This window comes from Lactuca virosa, chromosome 5 (assembly GCF_052849685.1).
Source record: "Lactuca virosa cultivar CGN04683 chromosome 5, Lactuca_virosa_CGN04683_v6, whole genome shotgun sequence".
NCBI lineage: Eukaryota > Viridiplantae > Streptophyta > Magnoliopsida > Asterales > Asteraceae > Lactuca > Lactuca virosa.
In genome coordinates, this window is record NC_136430.1 from 459748258 (window position 1) to 459770887 (window position 22630).

Consider the following 22630-nt stretch of genomic DNA (forward strand, 5'->3'; position numbering starts at 1 on the left):
GTAATATGCAAATATTTTCAATAAGTGGGATGATATATGATGTAAAAAAATTCACAACAAACAAAATCAATAGTTTATTACCGGTTCATTTAAAAAAAAGTTTTTAGTAAAAAAATTGTCGGAAATCTCAATATTTTCGGAAAAGTTATACTTTAGTCCCAATAATTTTTTTGAACATAAAAGTTCTGATTATTTTATTTTGGCTCAAATTTATAAAAAAATCATTTTTTTTAATAAGAAATGATATATTATCTGGGCAAATTTATTATCGTGTTTGGCTCAAATTTATTATCTGGGCAAATTTATAAAAAAATCATTTTTTTACAAAATCAATAGTTTATTATCGTGTTTTTAGTAAAAAAAAAAATGAATTTGAAAATATTTTCTGGGCAAATTTTCCCGCAATCGCAAAACTCGTCGTCGTTGTCTGGTACGTGAGCTCCACCGGTGGTTGGTGGTGGCAAATGGGACGAAATGAAAAACGTGGTTCTCCGATTGCCTTTCAATTTACCATTTGTAAAAAATGTGGCGAAATTCAGCGGCTATTGGTTGGTTTTTCGATTGCGATGTTGTCCTCTAGTTACTAGGATTAAGTTTAACTGATACACCTTGCAAAGTTGCAGAACGTTAATAATGCAATATTTGATCGCGCTGTGCAATAACCATAATCATTTGGGTTGAACAAAAATCTGGGATGAAAAAAATAGAATAGCACACATCATACTCGCTTCCGGATGTATCCGACAGAAAGTTGCTAAAGGCATGGTGACCTAAAACGATTAACTGGTAAGCCCTAATTAATCTATCCCTTCCGCTTTTGAATTAACAGATTGTTTCCTCAAACTCTGCTTCAAAATTTAATTTGAGTTGATCTTGTGGTTGTGTTTGATTGAAGATCCTTTTTATGAAATACGAACAGATTAGGACCCTGGGAGCCAGTTATGGATGCAAATTTTACATCGGTAGAAAGGTAAGTAATGAAATTCTTCTATTTGTTCTATATAACATATTCGTTAATGTCATTCACTGAATCCAAAGACATACGGGAGTTAGATCTCAATATGCAGAAACTACAAATATTATTACCAGTTACATCAAACGGATTGCATAGAATTAGATCCAGAAAACGTGACAACAACTAGTTGAAAGCTAACGGATTAATCTTTAAATGGGTATTGCTCATACCTAGTAGCACAATCATTAAGCACTGCTCTGGCACCGATCCTATTGTTGCAAGTAGTTAACATCTGGATTTCAGCTGCATCGAGGCAGGTTTTGCAATCCATGCGTGTAAGGTTTTGATTACAAGAAGCATGACCATAGGCAAAAGCGTTAGGGTAAGGAGAGATATTGCGGTAGTCATAACTTTCTTGAGAAGGTGTAACCCTTTTTAGTTCATCAAGAACATATGCCAGACTTATGGTGAATGGGTCACCTCCAGTATAAATGCCAGAATTACAAAGAACACTGGTGACATTGGTGTTCGGAGCACTTTGTACAAATTTGCATATACCAAACAATCTGATTAGCAATCCAGTGATGATCAACGTCTTTATTGGGAGTAAAACCATACTTTATCTTCTGATTTATCTCCTAAATTCTTTGTGGTTAGAAATAGTCCATATGGATATGGGTGCTATATCTATTGGTTTCTCCAACTATGACTATGTCCTCTTGCCTCCTTTTTGTCATCTCTGATTGTCTTATGTGTAAAGCTGACTGCACCTTAATTATATATAATATCTGGTACGTGTGGGACAATAGACTGTTGTCTTTTTTGGAGAAAGGCAATATCATTGATATAATTTTGGAGAAAGGCAATATCATTGATATAATTTTGTAATGAAATTAAAAACTACCATATTTCATGAAGTTGTCGATTTAGATGCCATTTCTTGTCTCTATTGCTGTAGAGAAATTTATTACATATTAATCTTATTCCAAAGTAGGAGCACATATCTACCAAATATATAAAGGCTAAAGAGATAATACAAATCTACCAAATAATGATAATTGCTAATAATACAAAAAGGAAAAAAGACCCCCAAAAACTAACATATATGTTAGATCAGTTTGCATCATCACTATATGATCCATGATTACTATTCTTTGAATACACTTCCACCCAGCCAAAGTGTAAATAGATGGCTTTGACCACAAAGGTACTCCTTCACAGTTCACATTCACCAAACAGCACCTGTCCACCCAGAATGTTTTGGATATCGACAGTTAAGAAGTCCATTTTGTTTATACATGCTACAAGTATGTATGTAGACACTTGCCACATCCTCCTTGTAAAATTATAAGTCATAATGATTTTTTGAAGCTGTGCTTGCTTACAGTCTTCTGTCATTGAAAACCATATGGTAGGTTGGGCTATTTAGATTGAAAACCAGCCACCTCTCCAAGTTCTTCCACTTCTTTGGCCAAAACTTCTACCTTATCAACTATTTCCATTAATAGAAACAAGAAGTTTGCTATGGCAAGAGATTCAACATTTGCAATCCCTCGTAGTTTATGTGAAGTTGAAAGTAGATTGAGCTCTAGTTTAATGGACTCCAACTTTAGGACTTTTGCTTGGCATCTTTTCATATTCCTGATACTTTCTCCTAGCTCTCGCATGGTTAATCCAAGTGATAACCCTACACTTTTGCATGGCTCCTTGAGTGCATGTTGTAATGGTGTTGAGGGCTGTGTACAAAAAATTAACAATGTTAAGTCACTCACTCACTTAACTTAGTAACTGAAATATTATGATAGGGACACGTGTACAAACCTGTAATGGTGATCCAAGACACTCTTTCATTGACAGAATGATGGAAGCAAGTTCCCTAATAAGCTCTCCTATCTGTAAGTATTTCTCCCAAGGATAATAGAAACCAAATTTTCCATGCCAGGGTTCCCACCTTGCGAAATTTGCCTAAAAATCAAACAGGATGTGAATATTTCTTTTTTTTATCAACAAAAGTCAAAGAGCATACTCATCTCATCTTATAAAAGGAAAATATATGTAAATGCTCTAGAAGGTTGACATTTTTTACAACCAAGGTATAATCATAGGCGCGAAAAAAAAAAAAATTTAAGATGTTTTTACACAGTTAAAGAAATTGGTGTTTGATATGATATCTAGATCTGTCTAAACCTTGACTTTCTTTGGTTAAGTCATACAATAAATCATGATGCTAATTTTGTAGTATCTGTAAGCATAATTTGTTTTTGAATATTCTTAGGTCAAGTGCATGTGAACATGGACCACTAACTAGTAAGAGATATTACCAGTGATTCTTCACTTGATTTTGAGTGCAACACTGACTTGCAACCACTGACACTAATGCTTGGCATGCTTTCTTTCTCACTGACTACACTGAAGTACGCTTTCATGCAATCTACAATTCATCATTCAAATGTTTTCAGATAATGATACTAAAAAAAAAACATTATCACCACTTTTTAAGTACCTTCAATGCAGCAAGCCAGTTTGTCAAAGTTGGAGGATGCCACGCGATGAAGTTCATCACTAGCCCACATTGGAAAAATGAGTAAACTGATGAATATACACACAGCAAAACCCATACCAATTGTTGACAAACGCTCACGGGCTAATTCAAGAATTTTATCAGCACGCAAACCAGATACTGCTACCAGATTGAAGGTGAGAATGAAGATCATCACCCCATAATCATATCTCCTTTTTATACTTGGAATCAATCGACAGTATGTTGCCACAGCGCCTACATGTTTAAAGTTACTTTATTCTTAACATACTCAATGACTTCATCAGAATATTGCTATATATATATATATATCTTATGTATGTATGCATGCTTACCAAAAATAAAGACTGAAGCACCAACCACTACTGCATTTCCTATCTTTCCTAAATCATCTGCCATAATTGCTGCCAAGCACCCTAATCCACCTCCAAGTATAGTTCCAACTCCACGGAGCAAACCTTTGCTTAATGTGGCACCTGTCATACATATATCAGTTGTAAAAATTGCTTGTTTTTAGAGATGAAAGATTAAGCACTTTAGAACTAAAATACGAGTACTTCTAACTTGAAAAATTGAAGACAAACCTGCATAGAACTCAAAAACAACCACAACAGTCATGATGGCCCACATGGCATTTTCCCCAACTTGGTTAAAAAGTGGATCAAGGAGGTAGAGAAGTGAAACCAAAACCAAGGCAATTCCTACCTTGATGCTATGAATGACTTTTTGCATATGTTGTTCATCATGTTTCTCTATAAGAGAAGATAGCTTAACAAGGAAAGAGAATTTCTTTTGTTTCTTGTAGTTGTGAGAAGTTTCGTTTTCGTTGGAAATGTCAATTGTGGTGCTCATGGTTAGTTGTTTCTTTTCCAACTCTTTTATTTTTCATGTAATTTGATTTGTGGGGATGCAAGTGCAACTTATATACAAGGCCCTTCCATTAGATATGAAACATGGGTAAGTGCCAAAACTTGACATCTGTCTCTCTTGACAATTCTCCCATTTTGTCCAATCACAGTTCATGAAAATATATGGTGCATATCAGTAAGTGGATTCATTTGTGAATTTGGTGGAACTTGCTTGTCCTTTCTCCTTTTATCCTTTCATCTTATGGGGAACCGTCTTTTCATAACACACTAGTGCAATGCCTGTTATTTCTCAAGTGCTCTATACTAATTTCCCAAATTTGATTTGAAAAAATATTGATTAGGGAGAAAGATAATATTATCAAGTGATTCAGAAAGGACAAATATGAACATTTCAGTTTCTTGACTGGTCAATGTTGTAATTCTTAGAAATTGACACCACATAATCTATAGTGCAGCATATAGAATTTGCCCACTATCAGTTGTCTGTAGTCTGTACTGTAACATAGATTTTTTTTTCCCTGAATGTTAATACATGGTTACCAACATGTGTAGCACTTCTGATAAAATATCATATTACAATTCAGCATGTTGAATTTACGTAAAGGTTCAGTAATTTGTTAATGTACTGTACTGAAAATTGATTGAAACCTGTTTTTAATTGCTTAACTTAATGCAGCAAATGGAATCCCAGTTGCTTAGCATTTCAGTGGACTAAAATGCAAGAATGCATTATGGTCGCCTCGTCACATTACTGTCTGAAAGTTGCATGAACTTAAATTTTCATTTTGATCTCAAGGTAAAACAGTCTTTAAGATTCTTTTAATTCAATTTTAGTACTTTATTTGTTTAAGTTTCCTTATGTGTCCCTGTTAGAGGCAAAAAGGCTTACGTCTGTTTGCGGTACTTTCAGGAGAAATTTGCCTAATAGTTTTGTAGGATTCCTATATTTTCTGATCAGGTCCTATGATAATTAATGCAATCCACACGCCTCCCTTTTTGTAATTAGAAAAACATTTTGTGCCCACCAATTAGTTATACTTTAAGACAAGTATATTGTCTTAATGAGGATTATCAACCACAGTGAGTCATCTGAGATTAATATATAATATAATGATCCTGTTCTCTAGTGCTGCTGACATGTATAGATTTAGTGCTCAAAAAGCTAATTAATGGGGATTTTGCTTTATATTTTTTTAATTTTTACACGTTTGTAGTACCACGTTCCGTACCTTTCATGGTAGCTTCTTGTTTCGGACATGAAGAAAGTAACGAGAATAATAAACTATTTTATGATTTCAAAGATTACAATGTTTACTAAATATAATTTATGCTTAAGTGGGAAGGGCTTTAAGGATTTCTGTTTTTACACGTTTGCACTCTTTTAAAACCTTCATATGCTTGTCACTTTTCCTTTATCTTGAGTTATGGCAAATTACAGAAATCCAATGAAATAAATATTTTGCTTGTTTAGAATGCAAAATGCATGCTATCTCCTGATTACACTACATTTAGTTTTATCAGATACATTTGTACCAATGAAGTATAATCTAATCTTCATGGACTCTTAAAATATCTATGCTGCAGCAATAATAATATGATGCTGAGATTGATGTCATGTTGCTACATAAGAAATATCACAAAATATTTTGTGTAGGGTGAAAATGCTTATACAGCGAGACAAATAAAATTATTATCCTAAACTAGACACTGATCTATTGCAGGGTTACAAAGACGGATGTTTAAACGTGGCATCACAAAGCAAATTGAAAGGTAAGCACACGTTTTTGGTTTTCATATATATATATATATATATATATATATATATATATATATATATATATATATATATATATATATATATATATATATATATATGATGATGATGATGATGATAATGTAGTTGTACCGACATCTATGGAGACATGCATCATAGTAATAGTCAAAAAGGTTTAATGCAAATAACTATCTACGCGATTTAAACACGGCCACTACTTCAATTATAAAATTATTAACAAGAGAAAAGCCAAACCTGTTTCTCTCACTCCCTTTCATGGTCATGCTTTGACCCCACTAATATTTCTCTAATCCTTCATACCTGTGTGCTAGTGGTGAAATGTGGAATGCTAATTCTGCTAATTGAAAATGCTTAACTAAGCAATGAAATTCTTATTTTAAAATGCCTGCGTTAGGCTGCTTTTTGATAATTCCATTAAAAAAGTTATAGTGTAAAAATAAAATTTATGATGGTAAAGAATATAACCATAACCTTTTTTTAGAGATTAAAGAATGAAGAATAGGAAAGAAGCCGATTAGGTTTTTCTATGTATCCGAAAATTAATTAAAAGATAGATAAGGGGTCCTATATTACAAGAAAAGACTCCTAATCCTATAATAAGAAGGATTAATTTGAATTATATCCTTATCTCTCAAGTCTCAAGATATGATATTTTAAGATAAAAAACTGATTAAGGAAACAATTCCTAATTACCTAGAACTCTCAACTAACCTGATAATGATTATATAATTCAACAAAATCGGTTGGGACAAAGGACAGTTCTAGAGAGGGTTTTCCCTTGATAACGTGCCTATCAATTTCCACAGTTGTATTGGATTACACCCTAAGCAAATCCCTTCACATACGTTCTGAGTTCTGGTTCACCACAGTTGACACTGAACTCAATAACTATATACTGTTTGGTATGACTATGAAAGGAAAAACAAACAACTAGATGCCTCCTTCATGACCAAAATCTATGCCTCATCATGCCAACGCCTCTGTCCTCATTTCTTACGAACACAATTTGTCTTCGTCTCTTAATTGCTTTCTTCCTAAGCTTATTCCCATTAATGTTAATACAATTGTACGTATTGAATCCCGCCCCAATTAATTTGATTTTTTAAAGTTGTTGCTGTGGATACCTCACATTGCTTTGGTTTAGAAAATGTCTCCTGAAGACTTAGGAGAGGTTTGAACGAAAAGAAACTTGACTTATAGATACGATCAATTTCAAGGATTTGTTTGACCTTTTTTACCCGTATCCCTTTTATATATATATATATATATATATATATATATATATATATATATATATATATATATATATATATATATATATATATATATATATTCTGCTTTTATAGCCATTTGATCCCATTAATAATAAGGCATAATCTAAATTACTCGTTTATGAAAAAAGGGTACATATTACCACCTTTAGCTCTAACTTATATCTATTTTAGTTAGTTCTCTAGTGAAACTAAAATGAATGTTTTGGTAATTATTGTTGCAGATATGGTGTGGCTGAGATTGATGTTTCTTTGACAAGTTGGAGACAAGTAGTGTTAACAATCTACAAGATTTTTGTAAGCCATTTCTTTTCTTTTCATATGTACTTGAATCATGATCCTTGTAAAGAAATAACTAAAAAGGGAAACATGTTAAGTGAAGGCTGAAACTGGTAGGACCCTAATCCAATGTTTGTGTAGTATTCATGAACTCAATATTGACCTAAATAGAATCCCACCATGCCATGTTTCAAAATAAGCTTCGGGCATGCTTCGGAATTTTTTTTCTTTCTTTGTGCTTATTGGAACGAAGAAATGAAAAATTGTTTTTACGGTGGGGAATCTTTGATTAAGATTTGTGATGGTGGTAAATATATTTTTTAGAAATATGTGTTTGCCACTTAAAATGGCATATATAATTAACTAATTAGGTAAAAGTAGATTTCTTTGCTTAAATGGAGAAATAAATATAAAAAGGTTATTATGTAGTGTACGCACCTGAAATCATAATCTATAATGTTTTGTAGTTTAATTGATATACATATAAAAAAGCTTTTACGTAGTGTATGCAATAGTTTCAACATACATCCATTCTTCTTGAGACCCACACATACATAAATCTTATGTCTTCATGTATATAATTAAGGTCTAAGGATTTATGCTTTTACATGTTTGCACTCTTGAAATTTCATAAATTTGTGTAGGGTGAAAGTTCCCTTTTAGTAAGACGATTAAAGTTCGACTAAATTACTTTTTTGGTCCCTGAGTTTGTTAAAAAATTCCAGTTTTGGTTCCGAATAGTTTTCTATTGCAATTATGGTGTGTATTTTCATTTGTTGCAACGATTATGGTCCCTATATATAGGCACCAATATTTCAAAAGGAAACTATTGAATATACAACTTCTGAACAAACTCAAGGACCCAAATGGTTACAAGTAAAATAGCCACCAAAATTGCAAGACGAAGTTCTTTGGGACCAAAAATGTAATTTACTCTACAAATTATGATCTTATACTTGTATTTAATTGCAGGTTTATGGGTATGGTGTGTCATGGTGGTTTAAACATGGCGATGCAGAAAAAATTGAAAGGTAAGAAAATCGTTTTAGTTTCTGTCTTTCCCTTTTTCATAATCATGCTTTGAAGTTCGACCCACTAATCTTTTTTTAATACTAGCGGTGAAATGTGGAATGCTAATTCTGCCAATTGAAAATGCTTAACTAAGCAATGTAATATTTTGCATTTAAAACAAAACGCGTCTGGTTGCTTTTTGCTGATAGCATTAAAAAAGTTTAGTGTAAAAATAAAAAAATATGATGGTAATGCGTACACGTGACGTAATATTTTTATAGTACTGTACATACCCAAGTTAGAAAACATAGTTACACGACTAGGCCTGTCAATCGTGTCGTGTTCGGGTTGGCGGGTCAAAATATGCCAACCCAAACACAACCCATTTAAATATACAGGTCACGGGTTGGCGGGTTTGGAACATAAACCCATATATGACCCGCCAACCCATTTATTTATACGGGTTCACAGGTTGGTTGGCGGGTTCGTAGGTCTGAATTTTAGACATTTAAGCTTTAAAAATCTAAATGAAAATTAAAAACATTCATAGAAACATGTTACAGACTTAGCCTTATAGGTTACGACTTACGACCTTAGACCATCCACCACGAGTCAAAATGTCAAAACAGTCAAATGGTCTATGAATCAATGGTATATATTATATAATACTTATTAAATATTAATACTTGATACATAAATACATTTAAAAATTAAATAAATTTTTTATTAAGAATATAAACGGGTTGGCGGGTCAACCCGTTTATTTTTTGAGAAACCCATATATGACCCGTTTAATAAACGGGTTGGCGGGTTGAAAAACTCAACCCAAACCCATTTATTTCGTGTCGTGTCGAGAATTGCCAGCCAACACGACTGTCCTTGATAAAGCGAAAGTCCCCCTCAAAATCCGAGGGTATTATATTAGTGATTAGTGTTTTTTAATTAATATATATATATATATATATATATATATATATATATATATATATATATTGCTTGTTTATACTATTGATGTAAATTAATTAATATATGTGTCTAGTTTTGAAAATGTAAATTAATTTATATACATGAATTTAATATTTTAAAATTTTTATTTTGCTTCAAATTGAATTTCTTAATAACCTTTCTTAATTCAAATCTTCAAACTTTTGGCAAGTATTAATGATTTATTTATGTATAATTAAGTTGTACAAAAACTTTGTAACTAACACCTCTTAAAATTCAAGATATAACTAATATATATATATATATATATATATATATATATATATATATATATATATTCATTAGTAAAACTAAAAATGAATGTTGTATCGTAGTATTTGGTGCAGGCTGCATAAATGTTCCTAAGACAACATACATGAATCATGATCTTCATATAGAAATTAAAAGGAAAAAAAGAGATAGAAAGAGAAAGCTGAAACTGGTAGGACCCTAATTTAAGGTTTGTGTATTATTATTATTCATCAACTGAAACATTAACCTAAATGGGATCCCACCATACTATGTTTGAATATTGAAAATAAGATAGGGGCAAACACATTTGGTCCATTTTTCTTTGTGTTTTGTGGTATATATAGAGAAATGAAAATTTATTTATTTATTGTGGAATCATCTTAGAAGATTTGTTATGGTGGTAAATATATTGCTTTAGAAATGTGTGTTCACCACATAGAATATATGGCAAGTTAGAATAACACATAATCAATTAGTTAGGTAAAACTAAAAGTAGATAGATGTCTTGGGTAAAATGGGGATGTACAATTGTTTCAACGTACAAGTACAATCAATCGTTCATCTTGAACTCACAATTACAAAGATTAACAAACTCTTTTATGGATTGTTTGATAATTGCTAACTCAGTTAGGACCTGAGTCTGAAGCTCTGATTGTATCTAACTCTTATTAAAATCATGTTGTTTAATTACGGATCTGACTAGCCGTGTTGACTGTTAAAAATGATCATTTTACATTTCTGTTTGTTTTGTGTTGAATAAAAATGTATATTTTTGATAAAATATTTAAATGAAGTTGTTGATTAATTATTAAAAAAATACAAAATGTCAAGAAAATCCAAGTAAACATAAATGACAGGACAATAGAAAGATACTGACAGACCATAATAATTTGCATACAAATTTAACTTGAACCATTTGAAATTAGTTGATTAGCAATTTGGTCACACAAAGTAGTCATATACGCCTTCTGAACCCCATTCTATGCTCTCAACCCCATTCTGTGCTCTCATTTCATCCACCTTCCATTCTGTGAAGTTCCGATTTCCAATCATGAATAACAAATAACATCTGAATTTAAGAACACAAATAATATCTAATTTTATATTGCATCTACTGTTAGAAAAAGAAAAAAAAAACAGAAAAAAGCTTACTGTCGTCAAGACGTGGTGGGTGGAAATTTGGCGCTAGTGGATGACTTGCAGAGCAAGGTGCTGGTGGAGGGTGGCAGAGGGTAGTGTGATGAGCGGCTTGGCGATTTATCCTTTGAGCGGCAGAGAATGAATGGCGCAGAAGATGGAGGCATGAGTTAGTGTTAGAAACGGGATAAAGCTTTTAATCTTTCGTTCATCATTATTTTTTAGAGGATTAGGTAAGAGGTATAATGACCCTGTAAGATGCTAAAAGTGATGGAATCAAACATTCTTACTGGACTGAGTAAGAGGTAACCTCCTGGACCGGTAAGAGGTAAATCAAAAAAGGCCTTGGTCTTATATATAGTTGCAAAATGTAACCCAAAACATAAGACATGTATTAGAATAACCACTTCAAGTTCTCATTTAGTTTGACAAGTACCTTAGGGCGGATTGATGTGGGCTGTTGAGATGGTACGATTTACTATTTTTTTTAGGTAAACAAGTCAAAGCTTAATTAAGTGGATTTCTTCAACAACTTCCATCAAGTCAACACAACAATAAAACAACATCAACAACCATTACTGCTTGGATGATCGATCATCTGCAATCACTTAATTCCACGATGAATTATTGTAACTTCCTTCATATTTACATTTTTTGTTCTTTCATGGTATACTTCTTGCTTCCTCCTCATGCCTTCGTGCCTCCTCTTTTGTAATTAGAAAAAAGCATTTTCTGCCTGCCAACGAGTTATACTAAGTATACCAACCACAATGATTCATCTAAAATTAATTTATTATATATGAAGTTAGTGCTCAAAAGGCAGAATTAATGGGATAATGATTTCACATTTGTACCACGATTCCTTCTTGCTCAAAATATATTGAGCATGTGCCATAATCGTCAATCTTCTTAACAGTTTCTACATAATTTATGTAGGAACAAGAGTTCTTTATGTGTAAATTCAACAAAGAAATTAGCTCGTGTCACAATGCTTCACGATGAGAATAATATGGTTTCCAAATATAATTCGTGCTCGACTTAAGTGGGAAGCACTTTACAGATTTGTGGTTTCACTTTCACATGTTTGTGTAGGATGAAGATGCTTAATTATATGGTAAACATTTAATGTATATTATCCTACACTTGGAAGGTACGAAAATGGTTTTTGGCTTTCTCATTAAAAGAAGTTTGTACCAATCATACATTAAGATATGCATCATACACTATAATCAAAGTATTTAAACACGGCTGGTACATCAATTAGGAGACTAAAAACAAGAATAAGCCAAACTTAGTTGTTTCTCTCATCCCTTGTAAATTATAATAAACTACCAAAAAAATGCATTTTCTGATTTTATATATATATATATATATATATATATATATATATATATATATATATATATATATATATATATATATATATATATATATATATATATATATATATGGTGAGATCCGTTGAAAACTCATAGTTTCCCAAGAACTCAAGAACTAAAAATGAAGCGTTAGATCAAAATTAACTCATTAAGGGCATGATCGTCATTTTACCAATCTCATTTAATGTTTAATTTTTTGTGTTATTGGAAATATTAATAAAAATGTCTAAAAATTAACATAACAAATAGAATTTTCGGATTTAAAAAAAAAATAATTTTCGTTTTTTTTAAAAAATGTAGATTTCTTAAATTTTTTAGAAAACATGAATTTTTTTAAAAAAATGAAAAAAAAATATTTTTTTCTAAAAACTGTAATTTTTTTAAAAAACAGTAAATTTTTAAAAATTAGTATTTTTTTTAAATGGAATATTTAAAAAAAAACTATAATTTTTTTAACCAAAAAAATCAACATTTTAAGTGCACATATGCATGTTTTTTCAAGTGCATATAAGCATATTTTTTATACTATAATATTCATAAATAAATAATTAAAATACCCATTTTTATTTACTAATATATAAACACAATAGTAAGATTCACATGTGATTATATCATGTAAGTTTCACATGTGATTATATAATGTGATATTCATATGTGATTGTATCTTTTAACATTCAAATGTGAAATTCACAAGAAAATTTTAAAAAATAATTAACAAAGAACATTCACACAAAATGCATGTGTGCATATAAACGTGATTCATATGTGAATTATATGTGATTTACATGTGAATCACATATAATTCATATGTGAATCACATGTACTTCATATGTGATTCACTTGTGATTTGCATGTGATCCATATGTGATTCACAAGAAAATTTTAAAAAAGTAATTAATAAAGAACGCTCACACAAAATGCATGTGTGCATATAAATGTAATTCATATGTGATTTACATGTGAATCACATGTAATTCATATGTAAATTACATGTATATATAATTAATATGTGATATTTACATGTGAATCACATATAATTCATATGTGATTCACTTGTGATTTACATGTGAATCACATGTGATCCATATGTGAGTTACATATGTGATTGACATTTGAATCACATGTAATTCATATGTGATTCACTTGTGATTTACATGTGAATCACTACATACCTAATATTGTAGTAAGTAAGAAAACCAAGTTGTATAAATGGGACATAAATATGAAAATAAAACATACTTGAGAGCCAAGTCAGTATGTTGAAGGCGATAGTAGAACACAACAAGATCCCCATAACTTCAACTCTGTATGTTGAAGGCGATAGTAGAACACAACAACTCTGTATGTCCAGACCTAATCAAACATATTCATCACAACTTCTTTTATTGAAAAAGAAAATATTAGGTGTATTTCTAAATCTAGGATATTGCAATAGGGATTAGTATTACCTTCTTTTTTTTGTTCTTTTGATAGAGATTCAGGTATGGTCACATCAAGCATATTCATCACAACTTTTGTAGTCTGTAGCAGTTTCCCTCTTTCACTATATGTAAGATCCACATCACCTTCCTTCACTACCTCTACTTCTACAAATGTAGAATTTTTCTATGTTACCTTAATGCTTAATTTTATTAGAAAGATAATACTCAAATTTATATTTATTTTTGTGAAAATAGAGAACAATATTGGTATAATTATACATACAATTCCAAAATTAGTAATTTTATATTAATGTTTAATTTGTTTTTATGATTGGTTAATTTTGTTTTATAATGAAATAATTTTTTTTATAATCTTAAAAGTAATAGAATTTGATTATAAATAATAACTTTTGATAACGATAGTGGGTTAGGTTGGATAGTTAATAAAATAACAAACTTTAAAATATTAGGTTGGTTTGGATCACTCATAAGCATATCATTAGACTGGGATCTAGTATAATTTGAATATGAAATAAAATTACATCCAAAAAGGTGGAAGGTAGGAAAAAGGACTTAACATATTTTTGTAAAAGACATATATACCCTTTCAATTCTCATCACTCCCATATATATTGTCCTGTCTGGTAATGTTAAGTCTAACAAACACCGCCTTAAAGATTGTAAGAGACAAGACACACGACTTTCTTGGTACTCTAAATAACATTGTAGCCACCTTTTTAGTTCCTCTAGTCTAGCAAACTGAGAGCTACTACTTTCTTGGACCTATAAAACATAAGTGAGTATACAATATACTGAAAACAGAAAAATAGTGTTATGTAGAGTACAAAATAATTCAAATCTTCACATAGTTTCTGCTTGATTGATTCTTCATCCTTCATTTCCTTTGATCTAGCTTCCAAAGCCTGCAATATATAAATGTTGGCTATGATCAACTTTGTAAATGAGAAGGACAAAAGATGAACATGTCTTAACAGAAAGACTCAAACCTTCTTTGCCTCTTCTTCCTTCAACTTAGCAAGACGAATATTCTCTGTTGACATTTTGTTTTTCTTCATCATATGTTCAAGTGCTACAAGATGTAAATATAAATGAGAAAAAAGTAATACTTAGGCACACAAAGGTGAAGCACCATCACTAAAGTGAAAAAACATATAATGCACCAACCAACTTTCTTTGGTACTGCTGTGAGTTTCATCTCTATTGTGAGAACCGTAAGCTCTCGCTCACCATCACAAATTTTGGAATAATTCTATTCGATATATCTGACAGTTCCAAAGGCAAATAAGGAAGAATGAACAATAAAGAAATATGTTGTAGAAAAATATGCCTAGGTAATATTAACATGTAACATCAGGAAACACGTGGTGATAATGATGGATCCTACTGAACATCAAGAAACAAAGCTATTTATACTATGATCTAGAATTTCAAGATAGACATCTTAAATTTAGTGGTAAACATGACTTGATACAACAAAGCTAGAATATTAATGCGGGTGCACAATATATATTATACACATTCATGATGTCCTAAAATGAAGTGCTCTTAGTTGTAGATTTTTCTCCTCTCTTTCTCACAATGAAGTCAGAACATGTATACTTCTTCCATTGATGAAAATATGTAAATTATATTGTGAGAAGGAAACTAAGGACTGATATATACTAGATTCTCAAAAGTTGTTTATTACATTAGATATGTATAACTTAAACTTTGGGCAGGTAGCTTGTAACATTATACCAATTCTGAATTACAAATATCGAAGAATTTATACATTGACCTTTCATGGTCATTTGTGAATTTGAGTAATATGAACCTACATAATAGCACTTTTAGTGACCAATGATTCCATCAGCTAAATGAAAAGCTTCTTAATCTACTAGAATTATAGATATGAAGATGGTCAATATTATGTTGGAATCCTAAGTCGATGAGGACTTAGAGACCAAACAATCTAATTTATGGAAAGTTTAGTTTATGGCAAGTTGGTCATAAGTTTCCTAGTCTAATACAAGTTGGTTTGTTAGGCTATATATACATGTTCATAATCGACTTTATGATTATGAGAACAAATTGTAAAACATTGGTTTTGAGTTAGTTTCCGATTAATCAAAGAGTTATTTTGGTTATTTTATTTTGCATTCTTGTTTTCTAAACTTTAATTGGTATCAGAGTGAGGTGAAGACGGTGTCGGTTTCAAGAAAAGTGTAGCCTTTCGTTGCGGGGCAGACACAACATGAATCGGGTTCCGTTGAAGGGGGTGTGATTTCGTTTTGATCGCAAGCAACCCCAATTTTTCTTGATCGGGCTTGTTCTAAGGTAGAGAGAGACTAACCGGAGGCGCGGAATAAACAGACGGGAAGACGTCAAAGCGGGTGACTTTGACTCGGTTCGTTTTGTGGGTGACGGAAAACGGTAAATGTGGTCGTGACCTTGTCTTGTTGTTCGGTGGAAAAGTGCTCTCGGAACAAGCTTGATTAAAGAGGCCGGGGTGGTGAAAAGAGATAATAGGATGTTGATCGGGGTTAAAGAATTCTCTAGAAGGACTTAGAGATTTGGGGGTGATTGTTGGAATCCTAAGTCAATGAGGACTTGGAGACCAAACAATCTAATTTATGGAAAGTTTAGTTTATGGCAAGTTGGTCATAAGTTTCCTAGTCTAATACAAGTTGGTTTGTTAGGCTATATATACATGTTCATAATCGAGTTTATGATTATGAGAACAAATTGTAAAACATTGGTTTTAAGTTAGTTTCCGATTAATCAAAAAGTTATTTTGGTTATTTTGTTTTGCATTCTTGTTTTCTAAACTTTATATTATACGATGAAGGCAAGGAAGACATCATCCTGATACAGAACAATCAGAATACAAAGTCTTAGTTCATTTAACAAGTTCCAAAACTAGCAATTTAGAACAACATCAATAGAAGATGAAGAACATGAATTAAAATTCTTACATAGAGGCAAACTTACAATACGCAGAAACTAAAGGCAGTATGTATGATCGACGCCAACAAGATTGAATAAAAAAAATCATAAATCGAAAGCGATTTCAACCCTCCACAAAACCTAGGTAGCCACAAAAACCAATACCTGAACCAAATCAGATCGATATAGAGATGAAGGTTGTCATTAAATGGATCGATATAGAGATGAAGGAATTTACCAAATCAAATCGATGTGTATGAGAATAATATTTGGCGATGAAGGCGCGACGACATAGGAAGAAGAGAGATCTCGACCGGAGTGGAAGGAATCCAACGACGATTGATAATTGTGGTCCGTCGTAGATATTCATCGTATGCGTTTGAGTTCGATCTTCAATGGTGATCGGTTTAAGTAAGACGTGACGACTAGTACTCCGTCGATCTACCACCAAAGGATTTAGGTGTTCAACGATCACTTCTGCAATCGAAGATGAACACGAACAACATCGATCTCTTGGTTCGTGGATTTGTCGTCGTTAATTTGGAGATCAATGATGGTGGATTGTCAGTAGTCGCAGATTGTAGATGCAGAGGTGGTCGATCGAGGGAGGAATGGTGATTCGGTGAAGAAGACGATGTGAGATATATATATATATATATATATATATATATATATATATATATATATATATATATATAAAGAGAGAGAGAGAGAGAGAGAGAGAGAGAGATAATGTTTTCTGATATCCCTAAAATGCCCCCGATTCATTTCATACCATACCCCCGTGTTTTATTTTTTCTAAGTATTAACAAAAATGTCACAAACCATCTTAACCTTCTATTATTTTGATCTAACGACCCTTGTTTAGTTCCCGAGTTCTCGGGAAACTATAGTTTCTCAAATGATCCTTCCTCTCTCTCTCTCTCTCTCTCTCTATATATATATATATATATATATATATATATATATATATATATATATATATATATATATATATATATATATATATATATATATATATATTGACGCAAGTTCTTTTAAGAACCTAAAGATTTGTGTGAACCTGCGAACTCCAAATCAACAGTTAAGAATGGCAAATCAGCAATCATAATGACTGCTGATTTAGAGTTTGTAGGTTTGCACAATAACTCAGCCATATATATATACATATATATATATATATATATATATATATATATATATATATATATATATATATATATATATATATATATATTCACGCAAGTTCTTTTGAGAACCTAAAGATTTGTGCGAACCTGTGAACTCCAAATCAACAGTTAAGAATGCCAAATCAGCAATCATAATAACTGCTGATTTAGAGTTTGTAGGTTCGCACAATAACTCAGCCATATATATATATATATATATATATATATATATATATATATATATATATATATATATATATATATATATATATATATATATATATATATATATATATATATATATATATATATATAGAGAGGTAAGTTCAATTGAGAAAATAAAAAATGTTGAGAATGGGGGAATCATTCTCAACCACTCATTTATTTTTGCCGCAAAAGCCTCCGTTGTACAAGCGGAAATAGATAAGGAATACATATGTGTTTCAACAAAGCATGTTTCCTTAAACTATGCTAATCATTATCTTAATATATACAAAAACATAGTTTTTTTTTCGTTTTTTTAATTTTTAAGAAGCTATTTTTATCGAAAATGGATTTTCAATATACCAAAATTCATGATTATTTATTCTCTACAAATAGACATCCATATTGATATATTTTAAAGATAAAATAATTTTTTTTATATTTTCAGCTATCGTTATTTATAAGTGAATAAAAATGCATCAGATTTTTGTTACAGTACATTCGTTATTCACTTATGAATAAAAATATATAATTAATTTTTTTTAACAGTTTAAGTATCATTTATACTAGTTATTCATATATGAATAACAAATTAACTGTAACAAAAATCTGATAAATGTTTTATTCATATATGAAATTATGAATATAAAATATGACGACAACCAATACACGTTTTATTCATATATAAATATAATATATGACAAAAGATGATGTAAAAAATATATTTTAAGTAAGAAAACTTTATTACATGTTATATTCATATATGAACGATACTTAAACTATAAAAAAAAGTTAAGCATACGTTTTATTCATAAGTGAATAACGAATGTACTGTAATAAAAATCTGATAAATTTTTATTCACTTATGAATAACGAGAGCTGAAACTCTAAAAAAAAAAAAAATTTTATTTTATCTTAAAACTATATCAATATGGATGTCTATTTATAGAGAATAAAAAATTATGAATTTTAATATATTTAAAATAATTTTTCGATAAAAATGGCTATCTAAAAATAAAATAAACAAAAAAAAAATATGCTTTTGTGTATATTAAGGTAATGATTAGTATAGTTTAAGGAAACATGTTTGGTTGGAAAACACATGTTTATCCGTTATCCATTTCCGACGGTACGCCTAAATGTTTTGCGGCAAAATAAATATGTGACTGATAATGATTCCACAATTCTCAACTTTTTTTTTTCTCAATTGAACCGTCTCTCTCTCTCTCTCTCTATATATATATATATATATATATATATATATATATATATATATATATATATATATATATATATAATTGAAGGTCATTACTTATTTTATTCGACAAACTTCTCAAATTGTTTTTAAGTGGCCAAAAATATAATTTACTGAATATAAAAAGTTATGAATTTAAGTTTTTGTGTTTTAACATGTTATTACAAGTTTACCATGTTAGTTACATATTTACATGTTTGACATAAATTTTAAACTTTGGTATAAATTTGGTAAGTTTTTTTTTCTAATTTCCGTACAATATTTTTAAAAAAATTGAAGACTTTTTGTTGACAAACTTTTTATATATTTTTTACAACCTTTTTTGACTTCCTGTATAAACTTTTTTTAAAAATAAAATTACAACTTTTTATACCTTTTTTTTAAAACTTTTTATACAACCGTTTTAATCAATTTTAATTTATTTTAAACAATTTTCAAACTTTTTTAAAATGATGTAAAAAAAATTAAAAAGGCTTGTAAAAAAGATTGAAAAAAAAGTTTAAAAAATTGTGTAAAAAGTTATAAAAAAAGTTTAAAAAGGTTGTAAAAAAGTTCAAAATAATTTTAAAAAAAAAGTTGTAAAAAAGGGTAAAATGTTTTGTAAAAAAGTCCATAAAAAGTTTGTACAAAGTTTTTAAATAATTGTAAAAAAATATAATTTTGGGACAAACTTGTAAAAATAAAAGTTCGGACCAAATTTGTAACAAAATTTAAACCTTTGGCCAAAAGTTTAAATATATAAATGAGTTGGTAATCAAAATACATAAACATTAAGTTTGTTACATTTTTACACTATAAACTATAAATTAGGTTTGTTGACAATTTATAGACAATTTGAATAAAATTTGTTTTTTTCCATAAAGTCTGTCATAACCAATCTAATTAGAAGAGGTTATAAAAAATACATTTTTTAATATAAAATTAAAAACGGATACTTCAACACCTATATCATATTTCCAATTTTTTTGTTATAGATAAAGGAAATAAAAAAAGAGAAAACAAAACAAAAAGAAAAAAGAAAGGTTATTAATCTTAAAAAATAACCATAGTTATAACCTAGTGTGGTCTTAGACCAGTCCGGTCCAAAAAAAAAAAAAAAACTCAAAAAAATCCGATCCTTAGTATAAAGTTTTGAATAGTTCAAAGCCTGCAATCCGAACCGTTTAGCTTAAACCATATTGAGTCTGGTATGACCTCAAAGCAAAAGTGGTGAAAGCTGGAGTGTTAATTCTGCTAATTGAAACTGCTTAAGCAATGGAACATTTCCCTCGATTTAGGTTGCTTTTTGCTCATACCATTCAGGCATTCATTGATGAGCAATTGAGCATACTGTTCCAAAATTGGTGTAAAAGTAAATTTTATAATGGTAAATTGGTAATGCATACTAAATTTTTATACAGAGATAGTGCATACCCAAGTTAGAAATTTGGTTTCGTTACCATAATTGATAACAAGAAAGTCTTCTCAAAATCGGAGGGGATTAGTCAATAGTGGTTTTAAACTTTCACATATCTACTTTCTTTTTAAACTCGACAATTTTAACTTGTCACGAATGCTATCGTCATTCTTTCATAATATCTTCTTCATTAAAGAAAAGATAAAACACTTGTACTGGATTGGATTTGATTGATCTGCAAACAGTATCTTGTCTATCTTTTTTAAATTTTGTAAATAATTATTCTCATAAAGAGAGAAATAAGGGAAAGATGTTAAGGTTTATGTACTATGCATCAAATGTAAATTGATCAATGGCCTATGACCTAAATGGAATCCCACCATACATTGTTTCTTGTTTCAGAATAAGACGGGTAAAATAATTTTCTTTTCCTCTAATGTATTATCGTCACAGGTGAATAAATCTTTGTATATTAATCATAAATTAGAGGTCTTGTTTTTTATATTTTTATATGTGGATGGCCTAATATAGACAGTTTTGTTTATTTATTTATCTTTAATGGATAGAGCTGGTAATTTGAATCTGTTTATCTAGGATTATTTTATTTAAGTTATGTTTTATCACAGGTAAATATATCTTTGCATTTTAATTACAAAGGTTAGCGAAAAAGGAAACGGATTGGATTATATGGGTGGAAGGAGTTAAACTGATTGAAAGTTGTCCAAGTTATATTTAATGTTTTTCGGATAATACATGATAATATTCACAATCTAAACCAAAAGCTCGACCCAAATTTCAGTGACCCATCTAGAACAAAAAACCACGTGGTTTTTTATGTTATTGAAACTGAAAAATATAGTGGTGACGGGTCGGATCGTATGCATTCAAAATATTTAAACATCACTTTGATAGTTATAACAAAGTTCTTACAATTGAACCCTATACAGTCAAAAATGTCAATGAATAGTAATTCGTATGTGATGTTTCTATTTTTCTTTTGTTTAACTTTAAAGGGAAATCTTTAGAAAAGTCCTAATATTTCACCATAATTTACGAAAAAGTCCCAAACTAAAATTGGTTTATGAAAAAGTCTCTATTACCGGAAAAAATAACGATTTGACCATTTTTTTCCGGTTTATCGGTTTCAATACTTACCCAGTTTCATTAAAGTTCCATTATTTTACCATAATTTTCATTAAAGTCCCATTATTTTACCATAATTTGGGACTTATTCGTAAATTATGGTAAAATAATGGGACTTTATTAAAACCCGGTAATTAATGAAACCGGTAAATCGGGAAAATAGGGCCAAATCGTCGTTTTTACCGGTAATTAGGACTTTTTCGTAAACAAATTTTAGTTTGGGACTTTTTCGTAAATTAGGGTAAAATATTGGGACTTTTCCGGAGATTTCCCAACTTTAAATGGATTGGAATATATTGAGATATTGGACTATTATAAGTGGTTATTGTGTATAAAAAATATGGGCCGATTGATATTATTTTTTTTCAAAGATTATTAGGTAGATATTTTATAAATAACAAGGTAGTTCATAGTTTTTTCATATATACCATCTATTACAATGAAAAAAAGATAGGTCTTAGGACCCGCCTTCACATAGTATCGCTACGCCCCAGTCAAATTTTGTATTTGCTTGACATCGTTTATAGATCTTCATCCGCTAAAAAGACTAATAGATCATTTTCCAAAAAAAAAAAAAAAAACCAAAATATTGTGTATTTTAAACGAATAAATATAAAGTGTTATT

General features: G+C 30.3%; 1 protein-coding gene and 1 long non-coding RNA gene across 3 annotated transcripts; one reads left to right on the top strand and one right to left on the bottom strand.

Annotated features, from left to right (window-relative positions):
• Window positions 1-465: 465 nt before the first annotated feature.
• Window positions 466-11191, top strand: LOC145114562 (uncharacterized). 2 transcript variants are annotated; one of them, XR_013711078.1, is made up of 7 exons: window positions 466-786; window positions 896-970; window positions 5040-5159; window positions 6085-6133; window positions 7654-7726; window positions 8681-8739; window positions 11077-11191. It is a non-coding gene; the product is annotated as an uncharacterized LOC145114562 (long non-coding RNA). The 2 variants fall into 2 exon arrangements; XR_013711077.1 differs by lacking the exons at window positions 466-786; window positions 896-970 and adding an exon at window positions 3580-3652.
• On the bottom strand, window positions 1987-4468 carry LOC145114561 (aluminum-activated malate transporter 14-like). The gene is made up of 6 exons (XM_079050606.1): window positions 4079-4468; window positions 3830-3970; window positions 3459-3731; window positions 3277-3386; window positions 2777-2920; window positions 1987-2691 (listed from the first exon to the last, which is right to left on the bottom strand). Exons 1-6 carry the CDS (start codon window positions 4344-4346, stop codon window positions 2377-2379), a joined length of 1251 nt encoding a protein of 416 aa, XP_078906732.1. The 5' UTR covers window positions 4347-4468; the 3' UTR covers window positions 1987-2376.
• Window positions 11192-22630: the final 11439 nt, after the last annotated feature.